This window comes from Solea solea, chromosome 4, assembly GCF_958295425.1.
Source record: "Solea solea chromosome 4, fSolSol10.1, whole genome shotgun sequence".
Lineage (NCBI taxonomy): Eukaryota > Metazoa > Chordata > Actinopteri > Pleuronectiformes > Soleidae > Solea > Solea solea.
The window spans coordinates 7,980,902-8,000,562 of record NC_081137.1 but is presented as its reverse complement, the minus strand read 5'-3'; the positions used below and the strand labels follow the sequence as shown (position 1 = coordinate 8,000,562).

Here is a 19,661-nt window from a genome sequence, read left to right as displayed (position 1 = left end):
TAAATACCTTCAAATTCAGCCAAACATTGCAGTAGATTAATTTAAAAAACTGGTAAAGAACTGGTGTTGCTCACTGAACATGTTGGTAATTTTTAAATAAATCTATTTGGTGATAAATAACGGAGGGCTTTGAGGCTTGCAGACAGACACAGACGAGACAGAAGTTTGGGAACCGAAGAGAATGTGAAGTGATGAGCCACGTAGCGCCAGGAGGGGGCGGTAGTGCAACTTTGGGGACTCAAGGCTGCTGCGAAACTTGAACGTAGAAGAAGAAGAAGAAGAAACAGCAGCAGCAGCAGGAAAGCTCCTGAACTGAACTGCTAAAAGGTAGAGTCTACGTGCTCTGAGAAGGTCTACACAATGGAGTTAGTTGCTCTCACTGGTGTGAAGCTGCAGGCTCTGCTCTGCTCTGCTCTCCTCCACCACCTCCTCCTCTTCACCACCACAGTCCACTCTGCGGAGGAAAACCTGCCAAACTCCCAGTGTCACAACTACGCGGGAGGACACGTCTATCCCGGAGAGGCTTTCCGTGTCCCGGTGTCTGACCATTCACTGCACCTCAGCAAAGCCAAGAGTGAGTGTTTGTTTGCATGTTGTCAGCCACAGGTGCTCTGTCACACTGTACTCTGGACACTTTTATCTATGGAAGCAGCTGCAAGCTTCAGCCTTCAGTCAGGACAATAGAAGCTAATATCTGACACTTAAGTCCTAATACTTAAACGTTTGTGGCCTGACTTTGTGACTTTGTGACTTTGTGCCAGATAGTCGCTGTAGGACACGTCATTCTCTTAAATTCACACGCATGTCTCCTCCGCCCCCCCCCCCCCCACCCCCCCACTGACAAAAATGGGTTGGACGAAATAATGGAAAACACTATGAGACAGGGCCGGTCCTAGACATGTTCATGCCCATGGTCCATGGTCCCCTTCTCTCTCAGGGCACACATTGAAATACTTGGAAATGAATAATGTGAACCCTAGAGTGTTATTGGAGGATATAACAAGACTTTTATCCTTCAAAATGTTTTAAATGCATGCAGATAATTCACCTTCCTTGACATCGGTGGTTAAAAAAAATTAATAAAAATAACTATATATAAGAATATACAGGAATAACACAAATAAAGTAAAAGGGACACTATTTTAGAATATTTAGAACAGTGTTTCTCTATCCTGGACCTCAGAGACTACTGTCCTGCATGTTTTAGATGTTTCCCTGCATCTGGCTGATCAACTTACCATCATTAGTTTGTGAGATATTGCCACAAATGCATTAGAACGAGCTGTATGACTGTACTTTTTGCCTTTCGGGACTGCACTGAAGTTCTGAGCTTCGCAGGCCTCCACTGGTTGCTCATATTTCACAATAACTCTTTCTGTGACGTAGCTGACGTTCCATATGTTTCCCATTATAATTGAGTCTACCACTGCAAATTATTTAATCCCACATCATTTTGCAACACTTAAATATGGATTTTTATGCATTTCCTTAACCCACATGCATGTCTTTGGACTGTAGGGAAAAAAAATTAGAGGTCTTGTATGAGGGGACATTGTTTATTCCTGACCACTGCACTGCTGTCCACCCACTGAAAAAAAGTAGGGCTGCAACTAATGATTATTTTCAATACATTATTTTCATAATGAATTGATTGGTTGTTTGGTCCATAAAAATTCCTAAACCATGAAAAAATTATCTCAGATTTCTTTTTTCATTCACAAACATTTAGTTTTAATGATTTACAGAGGAGTAAAGAAATTAGAAAAATAAATCAATAACCAATAAACTTATCATCTGGCAAATCATTTATAATCACTTCATCGCTTGATTTTTTTCAGCCCTACATTTAATAATTTTAGCAGACATTTACTGAGAAATCAATCCTTCAAACATATTCTTCTCTTCCTGCATTAGTTTCAAAGCCAGCACCACACTGGGAAGGAACCGCTGTCATCAACGGCGAATTCAAGGAGGTGAAGATATCGGACTATAAGGGAAAATATCTTGTCTTCTTCTTCTATCCTCTGGATTTGTGAGTAACATTTAATGTGTACATTTCATAATCCCTTAGTACACACTGAGTATGTTCAGACATTGATGTGGTTGTTTCTGTCGCAGCACATTTGTCTGCCCCACTGAGATCATCGCGTTCAGTGATCGTGTGCATGAGTTTCGCGCCATCAACACAGAAGTGGTTGCCTGCTCCGTCGACTCCCAGTTCACCCACCTGGCCTGGTAAGATTGATTTTCCTCATTGGACGCAGGCTTTAATGGCTGGATGGTAACACAAGACACTTCTGTGCAAATCATTTCTTTCGACGTAAAAGTGTAACTAAACCCCCCTCTTCTTCTCAGTGCCTGATTTTGAATTTTTTTTACTTAAGGTTTCCTTTTTCTAAAAGTTCCTCCTCTGTAACAGGATTAATACGCCCAGGAAGCAGGGAGGACTTGGAGAAATGAAAATCCCTCTGTTGTCCGACCTCACTCATCAGATTTCAAAAGATTACGGCGTTTACCTGGAGGACCAGGGACACACACTGAGGTACAGCACCATGTTTACGTTTATGGCTGCATTTATAAGCCAATAATTAAATATGCTGTATAACACTGTTATTCCACAAGAGAACATTAGGTCATAATTTATCAGATTAGGTATAAATGAATAGTTTGGGTGGGATTGATGTTTCTTCCTGTAACACCTTTTAAATGTCGTCATCATCATCATCATCATGTCTTTTTAAGGGGACTCTTCATCATCGATGACAAAGGCATCCTGAGGCAGATCACTATGAATGACCTTCCAGTAGGAAGGTCTGTCGATGAGACACTGCGACTGGTGCAGGCCTTCCAGTACACTGACAAACACGGAGAAGGTTTGAGAAGCTCATGGTTGTGTCTTTAAACATTTGAACGTGAGGTTTCGCATCATGGAATTCCCAGATTCGACCTGTTGGATGATACCAGCTGTCAATCACGCTGGTGTCCACGAATGTGTTGTTTTTACACACACACACACCAATTAGTGATGGGGAATTTGTCCTCTGCATTTAACTTATCCTTCTTACACATCAGTAGTGAACACACAAGCTGGGAACAGGAGTAAGCAGTGGTTAGCATTTATCTGTGCCCGAGGAGCAATGGGGGATTGGGTGCCTTGCTCAGGGGCACTCCAGCCCATGGCCTTTTCCGGAATTTGAACCGGCGGCCTTCTGATTAGGAGCCCAATTCCTTTCCTCTAGGACAATTTTTTAAACATTATTTTCTACTGAAAAACACCTGAAACTAGCACTTGAGACCATTAATTCCTCCGGAAAATGTTTAGTGACAGTGTATATATTTTTTTTTGAAGTGAAATTCTTCTTCACTAACTGAAATCATGAAATTTTCTTTTCAGTGTGTCCAGCAGGATGGAAGCCAGGCAGCGATACAGTGAGTATCACTTGATCAGAGACTAATTTGCATCCTTGATTAATGACTAAAAATGTCCAGCATCTCAGATATGTTACCAAGTATTTGCAAATCAGTCGGTCTAATCTGTACAAATACTGCGTTTGACCTAACAACATGACCATGACACAAAATGGGCATCACCAAACTGCACAGGATGTGCTTTAACAAAAAGCTACACAAAATGAAAATTTAAACATTTTTAAACATGAGCCAGATTTTCCATACTTACACGCAATGGCATGAGTTTGTTGTCATGGCTCTACATTCGTCACACTTTGATGTAGCATTACTTGGTATATTTAACTTGTGTGGTAGTGTTGTAGTCAATAATATGAACGGTAATATTTATTATATTATTATAGTATGTATTTATAAACCTTTCAAAACATGTATACAAAGTGCTGTACAATAATGGAAACCCAAAATATGAAACGGATTGAAAACAACTGAGGGAAAAGAAGCAATGAACAGCAAAACTGAAGAACACAAAAGACAATAAAAAACAAGCAATTTAAAATGTTCAAAAAGGATTCAAAAGCCACCTTAAAAAAAATGTTCAAGTCAGTATTAATTATTACGGCTGCATACATGATGATGTTCTCACATCTTGTTTTGTCCACAAACTCCTCCCCCATGACAGCTTCTGCTGTTTGTGTGGTCCTGTGTGAACCTAATATAGGTGAAAAAATAACTACAAATGACTTTTATTTATTTATTTATTTATTTAAAAGTAAAAGGTGTCCGATACCACTATTGTATAATGTAATCTTAATTCCTTTTTTGTGCACTCATTTTTCCCACAGATCATTCCAGACCCTTCCGGCAAGCTGAAGTATTTTGATAAGCTGTAAACTCCACCACTAAGTGATGGTTCAAATAAAATGTGTTTTTGTAAAAAAAAACAAACAAAAAGTGTCTGGCCATTCTTTAGATCCCTAGATCCCTCGTTCAGCTTTAACTCACTTAAGACCTTCATTTCCTTCAATGCTGAAAGTTTCACAGTCTGTATGCATTCTGACAGAAGAGCTGTCACTGATGAAAATTCACCCAGTGCTGACTTCACTATGCTATGAAAAGTGCACTCACCAACCACTTTATTATGCATACCTTTAACTGCTTGTTTACAAACATCTAATCGACCACTCCCATGGCAACAATTTGATGCATTTAGGCATCTAGACATGGTGAAGACGCCCTGCTGAAGTTCAGACTGAGTATTAAAAGAAATAGGGAAGAGAAGTTAAAAAAAAAAAAAAATGCTGATATAGTGGGATTGCCACACTAAACCATCTGGAGCGTTCACAGAGAAAGGGAAAATATTCATTGAGTGGCAGTTCTCTGGGCAAAAATGCCTCACGGAGGGCAGAGGGGAATGACCAGACTGAGATGATATAAAGGCAACAGTAACTCAAAATAACTCACTAATTACAGCCAAGGTATGCAGGTGACCATCGTTAAATGCACAGTATGTAGAACCTTGGTGCAGATGGGCTACAGCGGCAGGTGCTCCTGCTATGTAATGAAGTGGCCAGTGAGCGTTTCTATATTCATTCTAATAACTGTAGATTAAAGCTATGCACAATTAAATAAAAGTGATATATACATATAACTATTAACAGCATAGCTCATGTAGCGAGGTCTTGTAAGTGAAAGGTTACAAAGGAAAGGCGCTGCTCAATCCTAACTTTCATTTTGTCACACAGTTCATTTCCAGTGCTAAAACTGATAAATTATAAAGAAAACAGATTGAAAATGCACACATCCTACAATCCCCCTGAAGGGCAGTAGATTGAGATTTAAATGTGTCTGTGAAGCTTTTTCTCATTTATTTGCTCATGGATTATTGTTTACTCAGCTCAATGTAGGACAGGTCATGTTTCGCTCTCTGGGTCTGGTTAATGTTTACCTTCAAATTAAGATTACTGATCAACAGAATGATGCATATTCAATGAACTGAGTTGTATTAGTTCACATACGAACAGTTTAGAATTGTGAATTAACTGAATAAAAAGACTGTGTTTCGTACACAAAGCCTTTGATGGCTTTCATCTGAAGTAAAGTGACAGTAACTTGATGGTAACAAATTACACTGTGTTAAACATAAACACTTAGCTTTGAAGCTTACCACATTGACCAGGAAGGTGTTTCCAACTTTAACGGCATCCGTCTGAACTAATCTCTGAAACTGCCGCTACCCAACACACCTCGTTACGCCTCTTTATGGATTAATTATCGCGTTTGCCTCCAGGGAGACATAAAGAGAAGTCGCTTGTGACAGTCAGCCACTCTGCGACACGGCCAAGGCTATTCACTCCATGCTTTCTGGATTCGATGTCGGGGGGTAAACTCCTGATGAGCGGATGAAGAAACACATTTTGCTTTTATTCACATTCAGAGGGCTCGTGAGCAAAGGGAAAAGAAGTAAAAAGAGAAAATGCCAAAATTCATATTACGGAAGGCTGAACCCAAGGATGTGTCTGACATCCTGCGACTTATAAAGGTAAGACCAATTACAAAACAGACATTTTGGGGTCTTTAATATTTTAACAGCGGTCCACTTAAAAGAAAAATGTCTTTCTTGTTTCTTTTTGCCTTTTAGGAACTTGCTAAATTTGAAGAAATGGAGAAGCAGGTCATACTGACAGAGAAAGGTGGTTAAGTCTACATTATGCTGAGCTATAACCCTATAGTTGAGTTAATGTATAAAGTGCAGTAAATGTTCAGCCTTCACACATTCATGGCTTTTTCTAACTGCAGTTTCCTTCTTGCAGATCTACTTGATGACGGCTTTGGAGATCATCCATTCTACCACTGCTTGATTGCAGAGGTCCCAAAGGAGCAAAGCTCAGATGGTAAACATACAGTATGTCTGAAAACAAAGCACTGAACAAGTTATGAGTCATACATTCTTTTTATTTTCTTCAAATATCAACTGATGGTGCTTTCTTCTAGGGTACACTGTGATCGCCTTTGCCATGTACTACTTTACATATGACCCTTGGATTGGAAAACTTCTGTACTTGGAGGACTTCTACGTCATGCAAGAGTTCCGGGGTAAAGTTGTTCATGTGTCCTGTTACTACGGTGTCAATGGTTAATAAGTTACAGATTTGAGGTTTTGTAACATTGAGGGACATTTTGACACACATTCCTTTGAAGTAACTGTTAATTGCACTCTTACACCAGGTTTTGGGATTGGGTCGAAAATCCTGCAGTTTCTCAGTGAGGTACGTTCACTTCCGCTGTGTAGTAAAAGCTCCTTTGATAATAGATGTGACTTCATTTCAGCTGTATTCAGTGCTTCATTTGTCCTTGCGTTTGAGTCTTTTGTTGTTGTTGTTGTTGCTCTTTTAGATAGCAGTGAAGACCCGGTGTAGCAGTATGCACTTCATCGTTGCAGAAAACAACACAAAGTCTATCGAGTTCTACAAACGAAGAGGAGCAACTGATCTCTCCTTCGAGGAAGGCTGGCGTCTTTTTTCAATCGAGAAGGGGGAGCTGTTGAAAATGACTGGCAAATAGAGTTCACTGAGGATTTTATACTGACTTGATGATCATGATCTTCTACCGTTTGGAGGAAATGCACTTACCAATCAAGTGTTACTTCTTTTTTTTTTTATGTTAATCTAAATTTACCTCTGCTGATTAGTGGATAAACACTGAACTTTGATAATTGGGCTGCTATACTGCTGCATTTGAGTAATTCTTTTAAAAATCCTGTAAATAATTCCTCATGGATTGGAGAAAAAGGTAATTCCTCACACAGCCCCTCCATTTAATCTTGTGACCCTTTTTAGAGCCATGAGTGCCAGGCAGTGTTGGAGAGAAATAGGTGTAAGGAATTACATGTTTTGGATTTATAATATGGTAAACTGTATTAAAGTTACAGTTGCAGTTGTTAATCGGGATACATTTTACATTACATCAATCAATAGATTACATTAAGAAGTTACTTTTTACAGTCTGCATTATTCTTACTTTCAAACTTTGTTGTGGTCCCTTCAGTAAGCCAAATTGTCAGCTGACTATAGAGGATTCTGTTTGCATTGTCCACACATTTGCTAGTTTTGTAAGGTCTACCAACGAATAAAGAAGAGTGTATGAACATGCATGATGTAGACTATTTTTCTGTCCAATAACACACTGTATGTAAATACAACCCACCTATATATTAAAACTATGCTTTTTGGAAGCAAAAATCTTTGTAATGACATACCTTGCTGAAACATGTTTTCTTTGTCAAAATGTCATAAAAAAATAAAAATAAATTAAAAAAATGAAATGAAATGTATGATGATAATGGGGGCGGGACTAGATAAGCTTTGCTTCTCCCACTTTCCCTTTCGGTTATGTGTATTGTGTGAACTGCACTGCTGTGTGATGAGTGATCTAAGTGTCATGACCGAAATAAACATATAAATAAACCCTCCTTGCTTTGAACATCAAATGCTACATTTATCCACCTGGTCAGTGAGACAGTGTTGAAGTAATTGAAACTATTTATAAAATACACTTCTATTAAACCTACGAACTACCTTTAATTTACATTTAATCTGTAGTGAAATACATCTTTAATGTAATTATCTCCACACTGGTTGGTAAAACGGCAATAACTTCTGAATTTAAGGGCATCCAGTGATGAATGTTATAGTGATACAATGCTGCAGGACAATGTTACATACCACTAGTGTAGCAGCAGTGGTGGATATTCTCAGATCTTTATTGATAAATATTTTAATTAAGTCTGCGATGGCAAAATACACTGAAACCACCACATGTAAAGCAATTTAATAGCAACAGAATGGTCCCTCTGAGTGATATACTGTATCACTGCCAATGCATTGGTATGGAAATGTAACACAGTATGTACACCCTCCCTTTCCCAAGTGTGAACTATGATAGCCTTCAGACCAGAAAGGATGCAATTCTTCAATTTTGTTTGACAAACTTCCACTTTAAATCATTAGGACGCTCTGGCTGGTTGGTCCATTATGGGCTACTGAGCAAGATGGCAGCAAGGCAAGGCCCTATGCACATCTAAAAGGCTTTTTCTTAAGCTCAGAAAAACATTTTTATATTAAAGTGATTATATGCATTTTAATAACTTAATACTTAATAATAACAATAATATATATATAGACATATATGTACATACATATATACACATATATATATTTATGTATATATACATATATTGTTTACAAAATAAGTGCAGACCACAAGTGCACAATGTTTATGCAAGCAATTTTGTGTATCATTGCCCATTAGTAAACAGTTTCAAACAGGTCTCCAAATGCAGCCCCCCAAATAGTTATTTTTCCTGTTTATATTATTGGCTTATTTAATTGGTCTATATCAAAGCACTTATTTTGAAATAATAAATATTATAATTTTGATGTCTTTTTCTTAACAAGTTGGACCTTTTTTCTCATTTGACAGGCCCCCTACTGTCCAAACTAGACATTTAGTGGCCCCCAGGTTATTCACATTTGAGACACCTGGTTTAAAACTATCTATTTTACTGAGGAAAAAAACAAATAAGCCTAACTCTACTAATTGTCTTCATTTAACTTTCCAACATATGGCATCCAAAGCCTTGACTTCCATAAACACCACTGGCTGAAGTCGAAAGCTAAAGCAGATTGAAAAGATCATGGAGAAACGTTTAGGATGCTATGGTGCGTCAATGGAAAACAGAGGCCGTTTGTTTGAATGTTGGGCGCTGTGTGGAGTTTAGGTCATCGTTTACTCACATTTCATTGATCACTGCTGTGTGTGGGGGACTTAAGCAGGTATTCAGACCAACATTATCTACTACCAACCTCAGGTCATTAACTGTGTAACTACATTTCTAACACCGCGGTGCTCGTGTAGATATGTCCCGGTGTGAACGGTGCTCTTCAGAACATGGCCTGTTGGTTCCTGCCGGTGTGATTTCCACCGCAGCTCTTCCGCATTTTCCTGCCGCTCTCGGGCTGTGACGTGTTGTGCTGACGGCGGCCTCGGACCTGGAGGAGCGGGGGGCTGTAGCATGACAAGATCTGGCTCCAGACGTCTCTGCTTCGCTTTCATCGGAGCTCCAGAAACAACCCCTAACCCCTCCTTCTCTGCTCCTCTCCGGCCCGCCCAAATAACACAAAATTCCCGACTGAATCCAGCCCGAGTCTGGGGGAACCAGGCGGCCTGGGAAGCCGAGACGCAGACAGAGGCCATCCCTGCAGCGCAAATCTGGTACGCGGGGCACTTTCCTTCCTGGGCGCCCGTCTGCAGAGTTATGTTTGCATTTTGTGCGTGTCCGTGTCTCTTTGTTTCTATGTGCATGCGGGATTAAAATTTATTTTTCTATTCTTACCGAGAGGCCGCAAAGGGATGGGCCTTTTCTTCTCAGGCCCGGGCCTCTGTTGAGGCCGTAATTGGCTATTGGGGCCTGTCCGGTGAGCTAGCGAGCCATAGTCAAACTAAATGTACTTTATATTCGCCTGTCGCTACTTGGTGGTGTTGTTTATTTTATTGTATTACACCCAGAGAGCGATATATCCTTTAACGGGGGTGCAGTTATTTTTCCCGCCGAGGAGCGTTTTCACTGAGCGTCAAAATTAGCATTCAAGCTAACAAAATGGCGGACGCTAGTGTGATGAAAATCGGCAGTTGAGAAGGAGTGTGGGTTTAGCCCCTTTCCCGCAGACCTCTCCAGCATAGACCCTACACTCAACCTTCATGTCCAGGTTTATCTTTATACATCAGTGTGAATGATGCGACAACGTTCTCCTCGATGCGTGTTTTGGCTGCGTAAGTAGGATTTTGAGTTGCGTGCAATCGGCGCTAACGTTTCTCCAGTGGTCATTTGTAGACACTGCTGCTAATTATCGCGTCGAGCTCGTATTATGTGTGTTGTATGAATGACATGCGAGTCTACTCCGATCACCCGGGTAGCTTCTAATGTAATCTATGCACAATTTTAGCACACGAATGCACTGTATTTTGGAACCGCATCTTCACACACCGTTATCATCTTGTATCCACCTGGAGGTGGGGGATGGTACATTCAGTTAAAATTAAATGGCACCCCGGCTGCATCATCCTCACCACTGTTTACATCTCAACCCCCCTTTTATGAGACTTGGTGTTTTTTGTCGTACGTGAGCTTTCACCCTTATATCCACGATGAAAGCAGTGTTTTTTGTAACTGTTGTAGTAATGCCACTACCAGCCTAAATGTCACTTTCTGTTCTTTGCTGCAAGCTGAAGCTAATTTTTATGAAAAAAAAGCTATGTTTGTGCTACAAGTAGGTCTGTAACGGTTTAATCACTAAATGAATTGCTTTTAAGTTGTTTGATTGATTAATCAGGTTGTGGTTAAAAAGTTTTAGAAATATATTTTCTCCACATAACAAAGAAATAATTAACTGAATATCTTTGGTTTTATGGATATTTGAGAACACTGGGCAGATTTGTTTAATCTTCTGACAGTTTATGCACCATACAACTCATGATGGATGAAATGAAAGTATTGCTGTATTAAGTTGCAGCCCTAAATACAAATTGATTAGGGCTCTAATATGTAGTTTGACCCTATCATCTTTGGGTAAAATACCAAATCAAATAACAGGTCCTCACACCCCCGTGTGGTGCTCGGGCCCTAATGAAGCTTTCTCATAGATCAACTTATTAAAATACAGCAACCTCAGCAAAACAAGAACACAAGTACAGTGGTATACAAAACAGCAGTGTTGTTTCGGGCTTCAAAAGAGGATATAACTATAGTTTGTGACCAAAAGGTATTTTGTTTGCTGCTGAGTAGAGGTTGACTGACTAAATGGTTCTCATTTTTAGTAATTGGCTAATTACTATTTAATTACTCACCAGATCATTGCTTATTTATGTTTCTTTGTAAATATATTGTTCTCAGAAATGCTTCCATGTGTAAAGGGACTAATAAAGTTTCTATCTAATCTAAATACTACATGTTTTCATCCAAGTTAGAGTTTAGATAATTATTGATTATTGTGTCATGTATTTAATATTTAGTTAATGCATTTTATATATGAATTACTGTTAAATGGTTCAAAAATATGCTTCAAATAACATCTTTAGAAGTCAGGGCAGCTGATGGCTGAGTGTAGCAAAACCCACATCACTCATCATCTAATATGAAGTGTCTTTTTGTGTTGTCAAACTCATAAAATGCTGCTAAATTATTGCTGGAGATGGCAATTCATTTTTGTTAAGGTAGTGTTGTGCAACAACAGTGCAGTTTCTATTTTCCCTGGTTGAATCTAGAAAAATAATCTGATTAAAAAATAATCTAATTAATCTGATTCTGTTTAGGTTAACATGTTTGAAGAATGGTTCGCTGATGTCCAGTCTACTATGGAAGCTTTGTGTGTGTGCTTGTATGAATAAAATGTGATGATGCAGACTGATTTAAGATGGTAACAAGTTGACTAATATTATACTTTATCGATTGCTGACATTGCTTGGTTGTGTGATGTTTCATTGTTTAACTATTTGCAGTTTTTGTCACCAAAACACCTTAGATTTTGTCATTTGCTTTCAGCTGTCCAATGACAAATGCAGTGCGAGGACAATGGATGAGGATGTCACCAGGCTTGCAATACATTCTGAAGAGCCGAAAATAATATTACACGGATCGGGTAATTAGCCATATTTGCATCACTTTTTAAATGAAATGTATACACTGATTATGTTTTCTAAGTTTTTCTAAGCAATTGTGGTTGGCTTTCCACATGCTAGACTTTTTTGTTTTGATTAGCCAAACAAGTTTGAAATGACTTGACTTTTGGGCTGCAACAAAACACCGACAATTGACAATGATCAAAATTTGTTGACGTGGAATTTTATTGTCAACGCTCCGCCAACCTACTAAATTAAAACACTGTGCCTCTGGCAAATTATGTTGAATAACAGCAATGCACTAGGAAGTGCTGGGGGCAGTAGGCCCATTTCTCTGGTTTATATCACAACTTTGCCCATCTTGCTGCATGTTATCTTGTTTATTAAACACCCTAGACGCATAGTATTGATTTAACGTTGTTTCATTGATCACAAAAATGTTGAAATGCTTCCTCGTCTGTTGGCTTACGCAGGGTTTGAACTGCGCACATGCCAATGTTGGCAACATATACTCAACCTGTATATGCTCAGTGCATGTCTTCAAAGTAAATTGTTTTTTATTTACACTGGGGGCTTGCCCTGGATGTGAGGAGGTAGAACAAAATGACGCGACCAAATAAGAAACGAGAATGATGGTGCTTGGATGTAAAGCTAATGCTGTAGCCAAGTCACACTAGTGAACCTTTATATCAGCTTGTAAACTTTCTGAATGGATATAAGTGTGACCGACAGTGGTTGCGGAGCAGCGTCTATTCAGTGTGAAGCTGTTGAATCTGTTTTGTCTCAAATAAATGCCAGTGAACCTGGAGCGGTATATGCATGAAAAGTTACACTGCCTCTTTCTCTACGCATATATTTGTTTTAATATACAAATAAATATTCCATTGTGTCCAAGATGTCTCTGACAAGTTCCCCCGTGATAAAATGACCGGTCTTCTGCACATTAATACATATTACGTCCATATAAGCCCCAAGCAACAGTTAAAAACTGTTACGCTAAACAGTGGTCTGTTACACAGAGATAATAGACTGCTGAATGTCATTGTTGACCAATTGCAATCAAGTGTTCAACCAAGCTGTGTAATACTCTTGTTAACTAACGTGGCAAGTGCAGCAAATTATAGTAGCTGTGCTCCCAATTTTTTCCCCCCCTAACGTTTTTAGTGAAATTGTGACTAATCAAAAAAATAAAGACCAACCACCAAAATATATTTGCAGCCCTTGGGTTAGTTTTTTTTTTTTAACTTTGTCTGGAATGAAATTTTGTGTGACAAATGCGGAGTCAGTTACAATTAATAGACAACATAAAACACCCACATGCCATAAATTGTTACTGTTGACTGTTAACATGGTTAACATGACGATACCGCTTCTTCCAGATGAGGGTGGTGCCGGCGGGCAGGAGTTTGTTGTGGAGCTTCAAGAGACTGTGTTGGTGTCAGAAGGTGACGGGGAAGGCATGGCAGTTCACAGGTTTGCACCCGAGGAGCTAGTCATCCAGGATGCCGTTGAAGATGTGGTTTCTGAGTATGTGCACTGCGATGAAGATGATGTTGCTGTAGAGACATGCGTGATGGCTCTGGATGGTGAGGAGGAAGGTGTTGCAATGGGAGATATCCCTGAAGATGGGCTGGACCCCGAGCAACAGGACGATGACCAAGATGGCTGTGGAGATTATCTAATGATATCCTGTAAGTTTTCTTTGCTGTACTAATGTAGGTGCACCCAAATTTTTCAACACATCACCTTCACAGCCACAATTTTAATGATTGCCTTTTTGTTGTTTCCCATGTACATTCATTCTTATGTAAATGATTGTAAAGAAGTATTAGGTGTAGGTAAAGTTAGTGGGTATACTGTCTTTATGAGCTTATATGGAAATCCTGACCTTTTTCAGTGGGTATACGGTGTATACCTGCATATCATGTAGATTACACCACAGTCATAGACCTAGTTCTCTTCATTTTGAATTCCCATCTAGTGTGCTTGTTCATTGTTGTTCTCATTACTGCCGCACCCATTGGCAGCAGTGTAGAGGAATATCTGGATTAGATATTGGATAAATCAGAGGCAAAGACTCGCCCTTACTGTTTTTGAATGTTTTGGCCAATTACCGTTACATGTAGTGTAGTTTTTGTAGTAGTATCTGAGTGTAAGTCTGGGCAAGTGCGGATAGTGAACAGAGGCTTTGCAGGGGAACATAGGGGACATAGGGGAAGATGAAGGTCCAAGGCGTAGACGTACAAAATTGTCTGCATGTGTGATCACTCTTGAACTCTGGTTATGCTGGGTAGGAAGTAGATATTCATCATTCTAGACCGTCCTGACAAGAGTTTTGGTACCTTGATGATTCAGGGATGAATTGTTTTTGCAATGTGTGGGTATAGAAAATGTGCCAATTCTTTTTAAAATATCTTCTTTAGTCCCTGGGCAGGTTGATGTCAATCTAAATACACTTCAGTAAAGTATTGTTGGTTTATTTGAGATGCACATAAATCACTCCCAGGAACCAAAATATCAAGTTTGGTTACTACAGGCCATTCTGTTGCATAATTAGGATAACCATCTTTTTCTTCATGACTGCCGTACTTAACATTTTCTTTAGCCAGCTACTCGATCAACGGTCTAAGGGCTCTGACTGTCATTTAGTGACAAAATGTCATCTGAAGTTAGCGCATTGTATTAAGCCACCACGATTGATGCTTTGATAAATGGTTATTGATTACATATCAAACTGTGATTGAGACTCAGAACAGTTCAGACAGTCTTGAGAGCCTTCCTCTCAGAGTTGAATAACTAGTATTTGTCTAGTGCTCAGTGAAGTCAATGGTAAATTTAAACCCAAAATGCAACTTAAGTGAATAGAGCCGAAATGGTGACAGAATTGTGTGTCACCAAACACTAAATTAAATATGTCTCCCTTGCTAGTGGATGAAGCTGGTAAAATGGTGTCTGAGGATGGAACAGAAGTAACAGTGGAGGGAGCAGTGGAGGACCAGGAAGTGGAGAAGGATGAGGATGGACAAGAGGTGATAAAGGTGTACATCTTCAAGGCTGACTCTGGGGAAGATGACATGGGTATGTAGCACTGAACCTCTGTCAGCTTCAGGTCACTCCAATATTATTTCAGAACAGCTACTGAAAGCAAATGATTAAAACTGACTATTATTTTTATCTTGCAAAGCAGATCTCTGTAAATTGTGCTGCTGCCTAGAAGAACGTTCCTGTTGTGTTGTGTTGTTTAGTCCAAATGGACATTTTTAACATCATTTGTGGCCGTGTTTTTATTTTGCAGGAGAATCAGTCGACATCAGTGATGGAGACACTGAGAGTGTGCCGCTAACAGGGTCTTCAGGCCACACCCTCCGTGAGAAGATGGTTTACATGTCTGTCGGGGATTCTCATCACAATCATGGGAACCATGGTGAGTTGTCAATGACCAACCAGTGGGGATGAGTGTCATGAAACTGAACGTCACCAGTTGTTTGGTTTTGTACATGTTGGGCTCATCTACAGGTGGGTCCAGGGTGACTGATGAGGTATATATGGAAGTGGTGGTAGAAGGTGAAGAGCCAGTAACTCACGACCGCTCGTTTGACAGCGTGTCTCTAAGCAAGGACTTCATGCCTGTGGCCTGGGCAGCTGCTTATGGTCAGCACCCCCTGTCTATTAAATTGCTTTTGAAAACCACACTGGAAGCCTGTGCATCCACCACTTCTCTTTGAGTGTCTTGGTTTTAAGCTTCACAGGTGCAGGTCGTGTTAATGATTTTGTTTTTAAATGGCGTTGTCACTCTTCCAGGTGCAGAGGATAGTGAAAGTTGTGAAACCCGCAACGGTGCAGCCAGTGCACTGTTGCACATCGATGAATCGGAGGGTGTCGAAGAAATCAGTAGACAACGCAACAAGAGCAGGAGACGTTCAGAGCCTCGACAAGTCCAGACGGGTAAGGGCAACACCTACCATTCAGAACTTTCTTCCTCAGGCCGAAATTTTTCATGTTGATGATGAATGCTAATTCTATATCTCAGTTTCTCTATGCAATAGCAGAAAGTAGGAAAGCTACAAGTGTCTTAATAAGTTTTATATTAAAGTTGATATTGATGAACACTTAGTTGGATCTAGTATTGATTAAATATAGAGTACATGTTGGTATTTGTCTTTTGTGGATGAAATGCCTATGAACACCATAATAATCAAAGAGGTAATGACAAAGTTTTCTGGACAAATGTTTTCTTTTTTTAAGATTTCTTTCTCCTTGTTTTTATTCTCTCCAGCAATCATCATTGGTCCATATGGTCAGCCTTTGACCGTCTACCCCTGCATGCTTTGTGGTAAAAAGTTCAAGTCACGAGGTTTCCTGAAACGCCACACAAAGAATCATCACCAGGATGTTCTGACCCGGAAAAAGTACCAGTGCACAGACTGCGAATTCACCACGAACAAGAAAGCCAGCCTTCACAATCACATGGAGGTGCATGCTCTGAGCAGCAAGGCTGCTTTTGAGTGTGAAATGTGCGGCAAAGAGTTCCACCAGCAGGCGGCACTGTTCTCCCACAGACTGCAGCACCACCACCGAGAGCCCAAGAGCCAGCCACCTCCAACACCCACTAAGATGCATAAATGCAAGTTCTGTGACTATGAAACTGCTGAGCAGGGCCTACTCAATCGGCACTTGTTGGCTGTTCACAGTAAGAGTTTCCCCCACATCTGTGTGGAATGTGGAAAAGGCTTTCGACACCCTTCGGAGTTGAAGAAACACATGCGCACGCATACGGGCGAGAAGCCGTACTCCTGCCTGTACTGCGATTACAAGTCGGCCGATTCGTCTAATCTCAAGACACACATCAAGACTAAGCATAGCAAAGAGATGCCGTACAAATGTGAGCGCTGTTTCCAGACCTTTGCAGAAGAGGAGGAATTAATGCAGCATGGACTAACGCATGAAGAGAATAAGACCCACCATTGTGCCCACTGTGATCACAAAAGTTCCAACTCCAGTGACCTGAAGCGCCATATCATATCTGTTCACACCAAGGACTATCCACATAAATGTGCGGTTTGCGGTAAAGGCTTCCACCGACCTTCTGAACTGAAGAAGCACTCTGTAGCGCACCGCACCAAGAAACTCCACCAGTGCCGGCACTGCAACTTTAAAATTGCAGACCCTTTTGTTCTCAGTCGCCATATCTTGTCGGTCCACACAAAGGAGCCACAGTCCTCTCCTGAAAAGAGTGAGGGTAAGAGGACAGAGGCACACAGTCCTCCTGTGGCACCTAAAAAGTCCACACCTAGCAGTTCCAGTGGCTCTGGCACAAGTGCTAGAGTTAGTGCAGCTAGCCTAGCCAGCAGTGTGACTGTAGTTATTGGCAAAGGTCAAAAGGAAAGAAGAATTTACCAGTGCCAGTACTGTGACTACAGCACTGGAGATGCCTCGGGTTTCAAGCGACATGTCATTTCCATCCACACAAAAGACTATCCACACCGCTGTGAGATCTGCTCAAAGGGTTTCCGAAGACCATCGGAGAAGAACCAGCATATAATGCGCCACCACAAGGATGTAGTGCAGGCAGAGTGACTCTAAACCGAGCCAAATACTGTGCCACAACAAAGAACTATGTTGAAGCAACATCACATCCCAATCAGTGCACCCTCAGCACAACACTCACACTGAAATCATGTAGTGTGTGTGTGTGTTTGTGCTGCTTTTAGTCCGCTCCGTTGTTTTGCTCCATTTTGATCCTCAGCCTAATATTGGTTCAGACTTGTATAACTATGTACATAACATTAATGCTGACAGTGGTAAAAACAGACCCCCCCCCCCCCTCCCTCCCTGTAGACTTGCACTTTTAACTGCATGTCCCTTGCTGGTGACAGTGTGCATGGCAGATTGTGCAGATGTCCATTTGTAGATACACATTTTGATTTTCGCAGGCAGCAGTCAGTGCTCAGTCACAATGATCCTAATTATTTGTCTCAAAACAGAAGTGTAGTTTGCAAAATGTTTGCGTCTTTTTGTTAAAATGTACTGAACACAGCAGTAAGGATTAGCAACCTGTCCCCAGTAGCACTTGCCATCTCGGTAAAGACCAATTATAAATGCAGTAATCAACTCATGTATGTGTGTGCGTGTGAGTGTGTGAGAGAGTATGTGAGAGACTGACAAAACAGCATTTGTTGTGCTTCCTGGTGCTCCGACCTCACCAATCTGTAAGACAATGTTTTGTTTTTGTTGTGAATACAAAAACACAAGGCCAGCAGTGTAAAGCACCCAGAAAAAAAAAAAAAGAAATGGCCATTTTTAGTTTTATCAACGGGGGTCTGCGATCACTGAACCGACTCAAAATACAGACTCAAGTAGTAAATGCATCGTACATCCACTTATGCACCTGTAATGCGATATGATCACTACGCAATCACTGGACTGTCACATTCTTGTTTGATATTTCAGTTTCAAGCCAGGAGTTGTACCGCAAGTTATTCCAAACAAGCGCCCAAAGCAGCAGAGATGACGTAACGACTGTAATGTTGAAAAACGAATGATGGAAAATGTTAATTTTCAACATTACTGGTGACGAGCTATTTGTTTGGCGGAGTTTTTCCTATGAACAAACTTGTTTTGGATAAAATCAAGCAGCGGTATGTTCCCAATATTGGACTGAGTTGAGTTCACATCAGTGTTGCTGGCCTTACCAGGAATCACGCAGTATATCTGGTGCCCGTGTTATTAACAACTATAATCTGAACTGTTTATTTCGCCAATCCAGATGAACGTTTGTCAGTAGAAAAAAAGAAAACCATATATCTTTTAGGTGCAACTTCAGAAGACAGGTGCTGTTGGTCCACTTGTACTATGGCTTTTTACATTTTTGTTATCACCTGTGATCATTTCTGTTTTTATATTTATTTCATTTACAAGTTGTTGTATAGTTAAGTGTAACTAGACTTCTATGGGACGTAAATTATTGTTTTGTATACAAATCTGTACAAAACGTGTAGATGTAAACACTTGATAAAACTGAACTCTGAACTGTGTTGTTATGGATGTACTTCAACGTATTTGTTAAAAAAAGGTAATAAAAGTAAAGTATTTTAGCTCTTTGCCTTTTACATGCGTTTCCCTCCGCTCAAAAATGTTTTTTTCGCTTTCTTCAATGTTTTTTTTTTTGTGTAGTGTTTGAGACTGAACCACCAGTTTTGAGTCTCAAATACAAGCAAATGTTAGAAATATGCAGCGTTTACATCGACGTTTACTGCAGAAAAGAGGTTTTTACCATTTCACGAGTGGAATAGTGTGTTAAACCAAAGACTGGGCATAGCTTGTGTCCCCTGATATAAGCTTTGAAATGAACCATAATCATAGTTTTAAGACCACAAATCCCTTAAAATCAGGGGAATTCTCTAAAGACTTTGTCATACACAATTGAAAGCAGATATTTTTGTGCACTGTAGAAATAGGACTGGAAGTGCTGCTATCAAGATGTTCATTAAATACAGCAGTGTTCACTGACATTTCTATATAAGGTAGAGACTCATTTACAACAGTTTCTTTCAAATGTAATAATTTCCAAGAGATAT

General features: G+C 40.1%; 3 protein-coding genes across 6 annotated transcripts; all 3 read left to right on the top strand.

Moving 5' to 3' along the window:
* Positions 1 to 264: 264 nt before the first annotated feature.
* Positions 265 to 4,363, top strand: prdx4 (peroxiredoxin 4). The gene is made up of 7 exons (XM_058626483.1): positions 265 to 574; positions 1,915 to 2,032; positions 2,119 to 2,235; positions 2,420 to 2,542; positions 2,743 to 2,873; positions 3,395 to 3,429; positions 4,254 to 4,363. Exons 1-7 carry the CDS (start codon positions 361 to 363, stop codon positions 4,299 to 4,301), a joined length of 786 nt encoding a protein of 261 aa, XP_058482466.1. The 5' UTR covers positions 265 to 360; the 3' UTR covers positions 4,302 to 4,363.
* A 1,173-nt stretch (positions 4,364 to 5,536) lies between these two features.
* On the top strand, positions 5,537 to 7,559 carry LOC131457939 (diamine acetyltransferase 1-like). The gene is made up of 6 exons (XM_058626484.1): positions 5,537 to 5,950; positions 6,050 to 6,101; positions 6,222 to 6,302; positions 6,403 to 6,504; positions 6,637 to 6,677; positions 6,805 to 7,559. Exons 1-6 carry the CDS (start codon positions 5,885 to 5,887, stop codon positions 6,970 to 6,972), a joined length of 510 nt encoding a protein of 169 aa, XP_058482467.1. The 5' UTR covers positions 5,537 to 5,884; the 3' UTR covers positions 6,973 to 7,559.
* Positions 7,560 to 9,043: 1,484 nt separating this feature from the next.
* On the top strand, positions 9,044 to 19,178 carry LOC131457937 (zinc finger X-chromosomal protein). 4 transcript variants are annotated; one of them, XM_058626478.1, is made up of 8 exons: positions 9,044 to 9,681; positions 12,008 to 12,104; positions 13,464 to 13,775; positions 15,013 to 15,162; positions 15,380 to 15,508; positions 15,601 to 15,735; positions 15,886 to 16,029; positions 16,361 to 19,178. In XM_058626478.1, exons 2-8 carry the CDS (start codon positions 12,038 to 12,040, stop codon positions 17,659 to 17,661), a joined length of 2,238 nt encoding a protein of 745 aa, XP_058482461.1. In that variant the 5' UTR covers positions 9,044 to 9,681; positions 12,008 to 12,037; the 3' UTR covers positions 17,662 to 19,178. The 4 variants fall into 4 exon arrangements, with proteins under 4 accessions (XP_058482461.1, XP_058482465.1, XP_058482463.1 ...); XM_058626480.1 differs by lacking the exon at positions 9,044 to 9,681 and adding an exon at positions 9,719 to 9,737; XM_058626479.1 differs by lacking the exon at positions 9,044 to 9,681 and adding an exon at positions 9,806 to 10,239.
* Positions 19,179 to 19,661: the final 483 nt, after the last annotated feature.

Bases quoted from the DNA above. Each gene is read 5' to 3' on its own strand.
- prdx4 (XM_058626483.1), top strand. From the start codon at position 361: ATGGAGTTAGTTGCTCTCACTGGTGTGAAGCTGCAGGCTCTGCTCTGC. The intron at 575-1,914 runs GTGAGTGTTTGT...TTCCTGCATTAG, and splicing joins GCACCTCAGCAAAGCCAAGA to TTTCAAAGCCAGCACCACAC. The intron at 2,236-2,419 runs GTAAGATTGATT...CCTCTGTAACAG, and splicing joins CAGTTCACCCACCTGGCCTG to GATTAATACGCCCAGGAAGC.
- LOC131457939 (XM_058626484.1), top strand. From the start codon at position 5,885: ATGCCAAAATTCATATTACGGAAGGCTGAACCCAAGGATGTGTCTGAC. The intron at 6,102-6,221 runs GTGGTTAAGTCT...TCCTTCTTGCAG, and splicing joins GGTCATACTGACAGAGAAAG to ATCTACTTGATGACGGCTTT. The intron at 6,303-6,402 runs GTAAACATACAG...GCTTTCTTCTAG, and splicing joins AAAGGAGCAAAGCTCAGATG to GGTACACTGTGATCGCCTTT.
- LOC131457937 (XM_058626478.1), top strand. From the start codon at position 12,038: ATGGATGAGGATGTCACCAGGCTTGCAATACATTCTGAAGAGCCGAAA. The intron at 12,105-13,463 runs GTAATTAGCCAT...CGCTTCTTCCAG, and splicing joins AATAATATTACACGGATCGG to ATGAGGGTGGTGCCGGCGGG. The intron at 13,776-15,012 runs GTAAGTTTTCTT...CTCCCTTGCTAG, and splicing joins AGATTATCTAATGATATCCT to TGGATGAAGCTGGTAAAATG.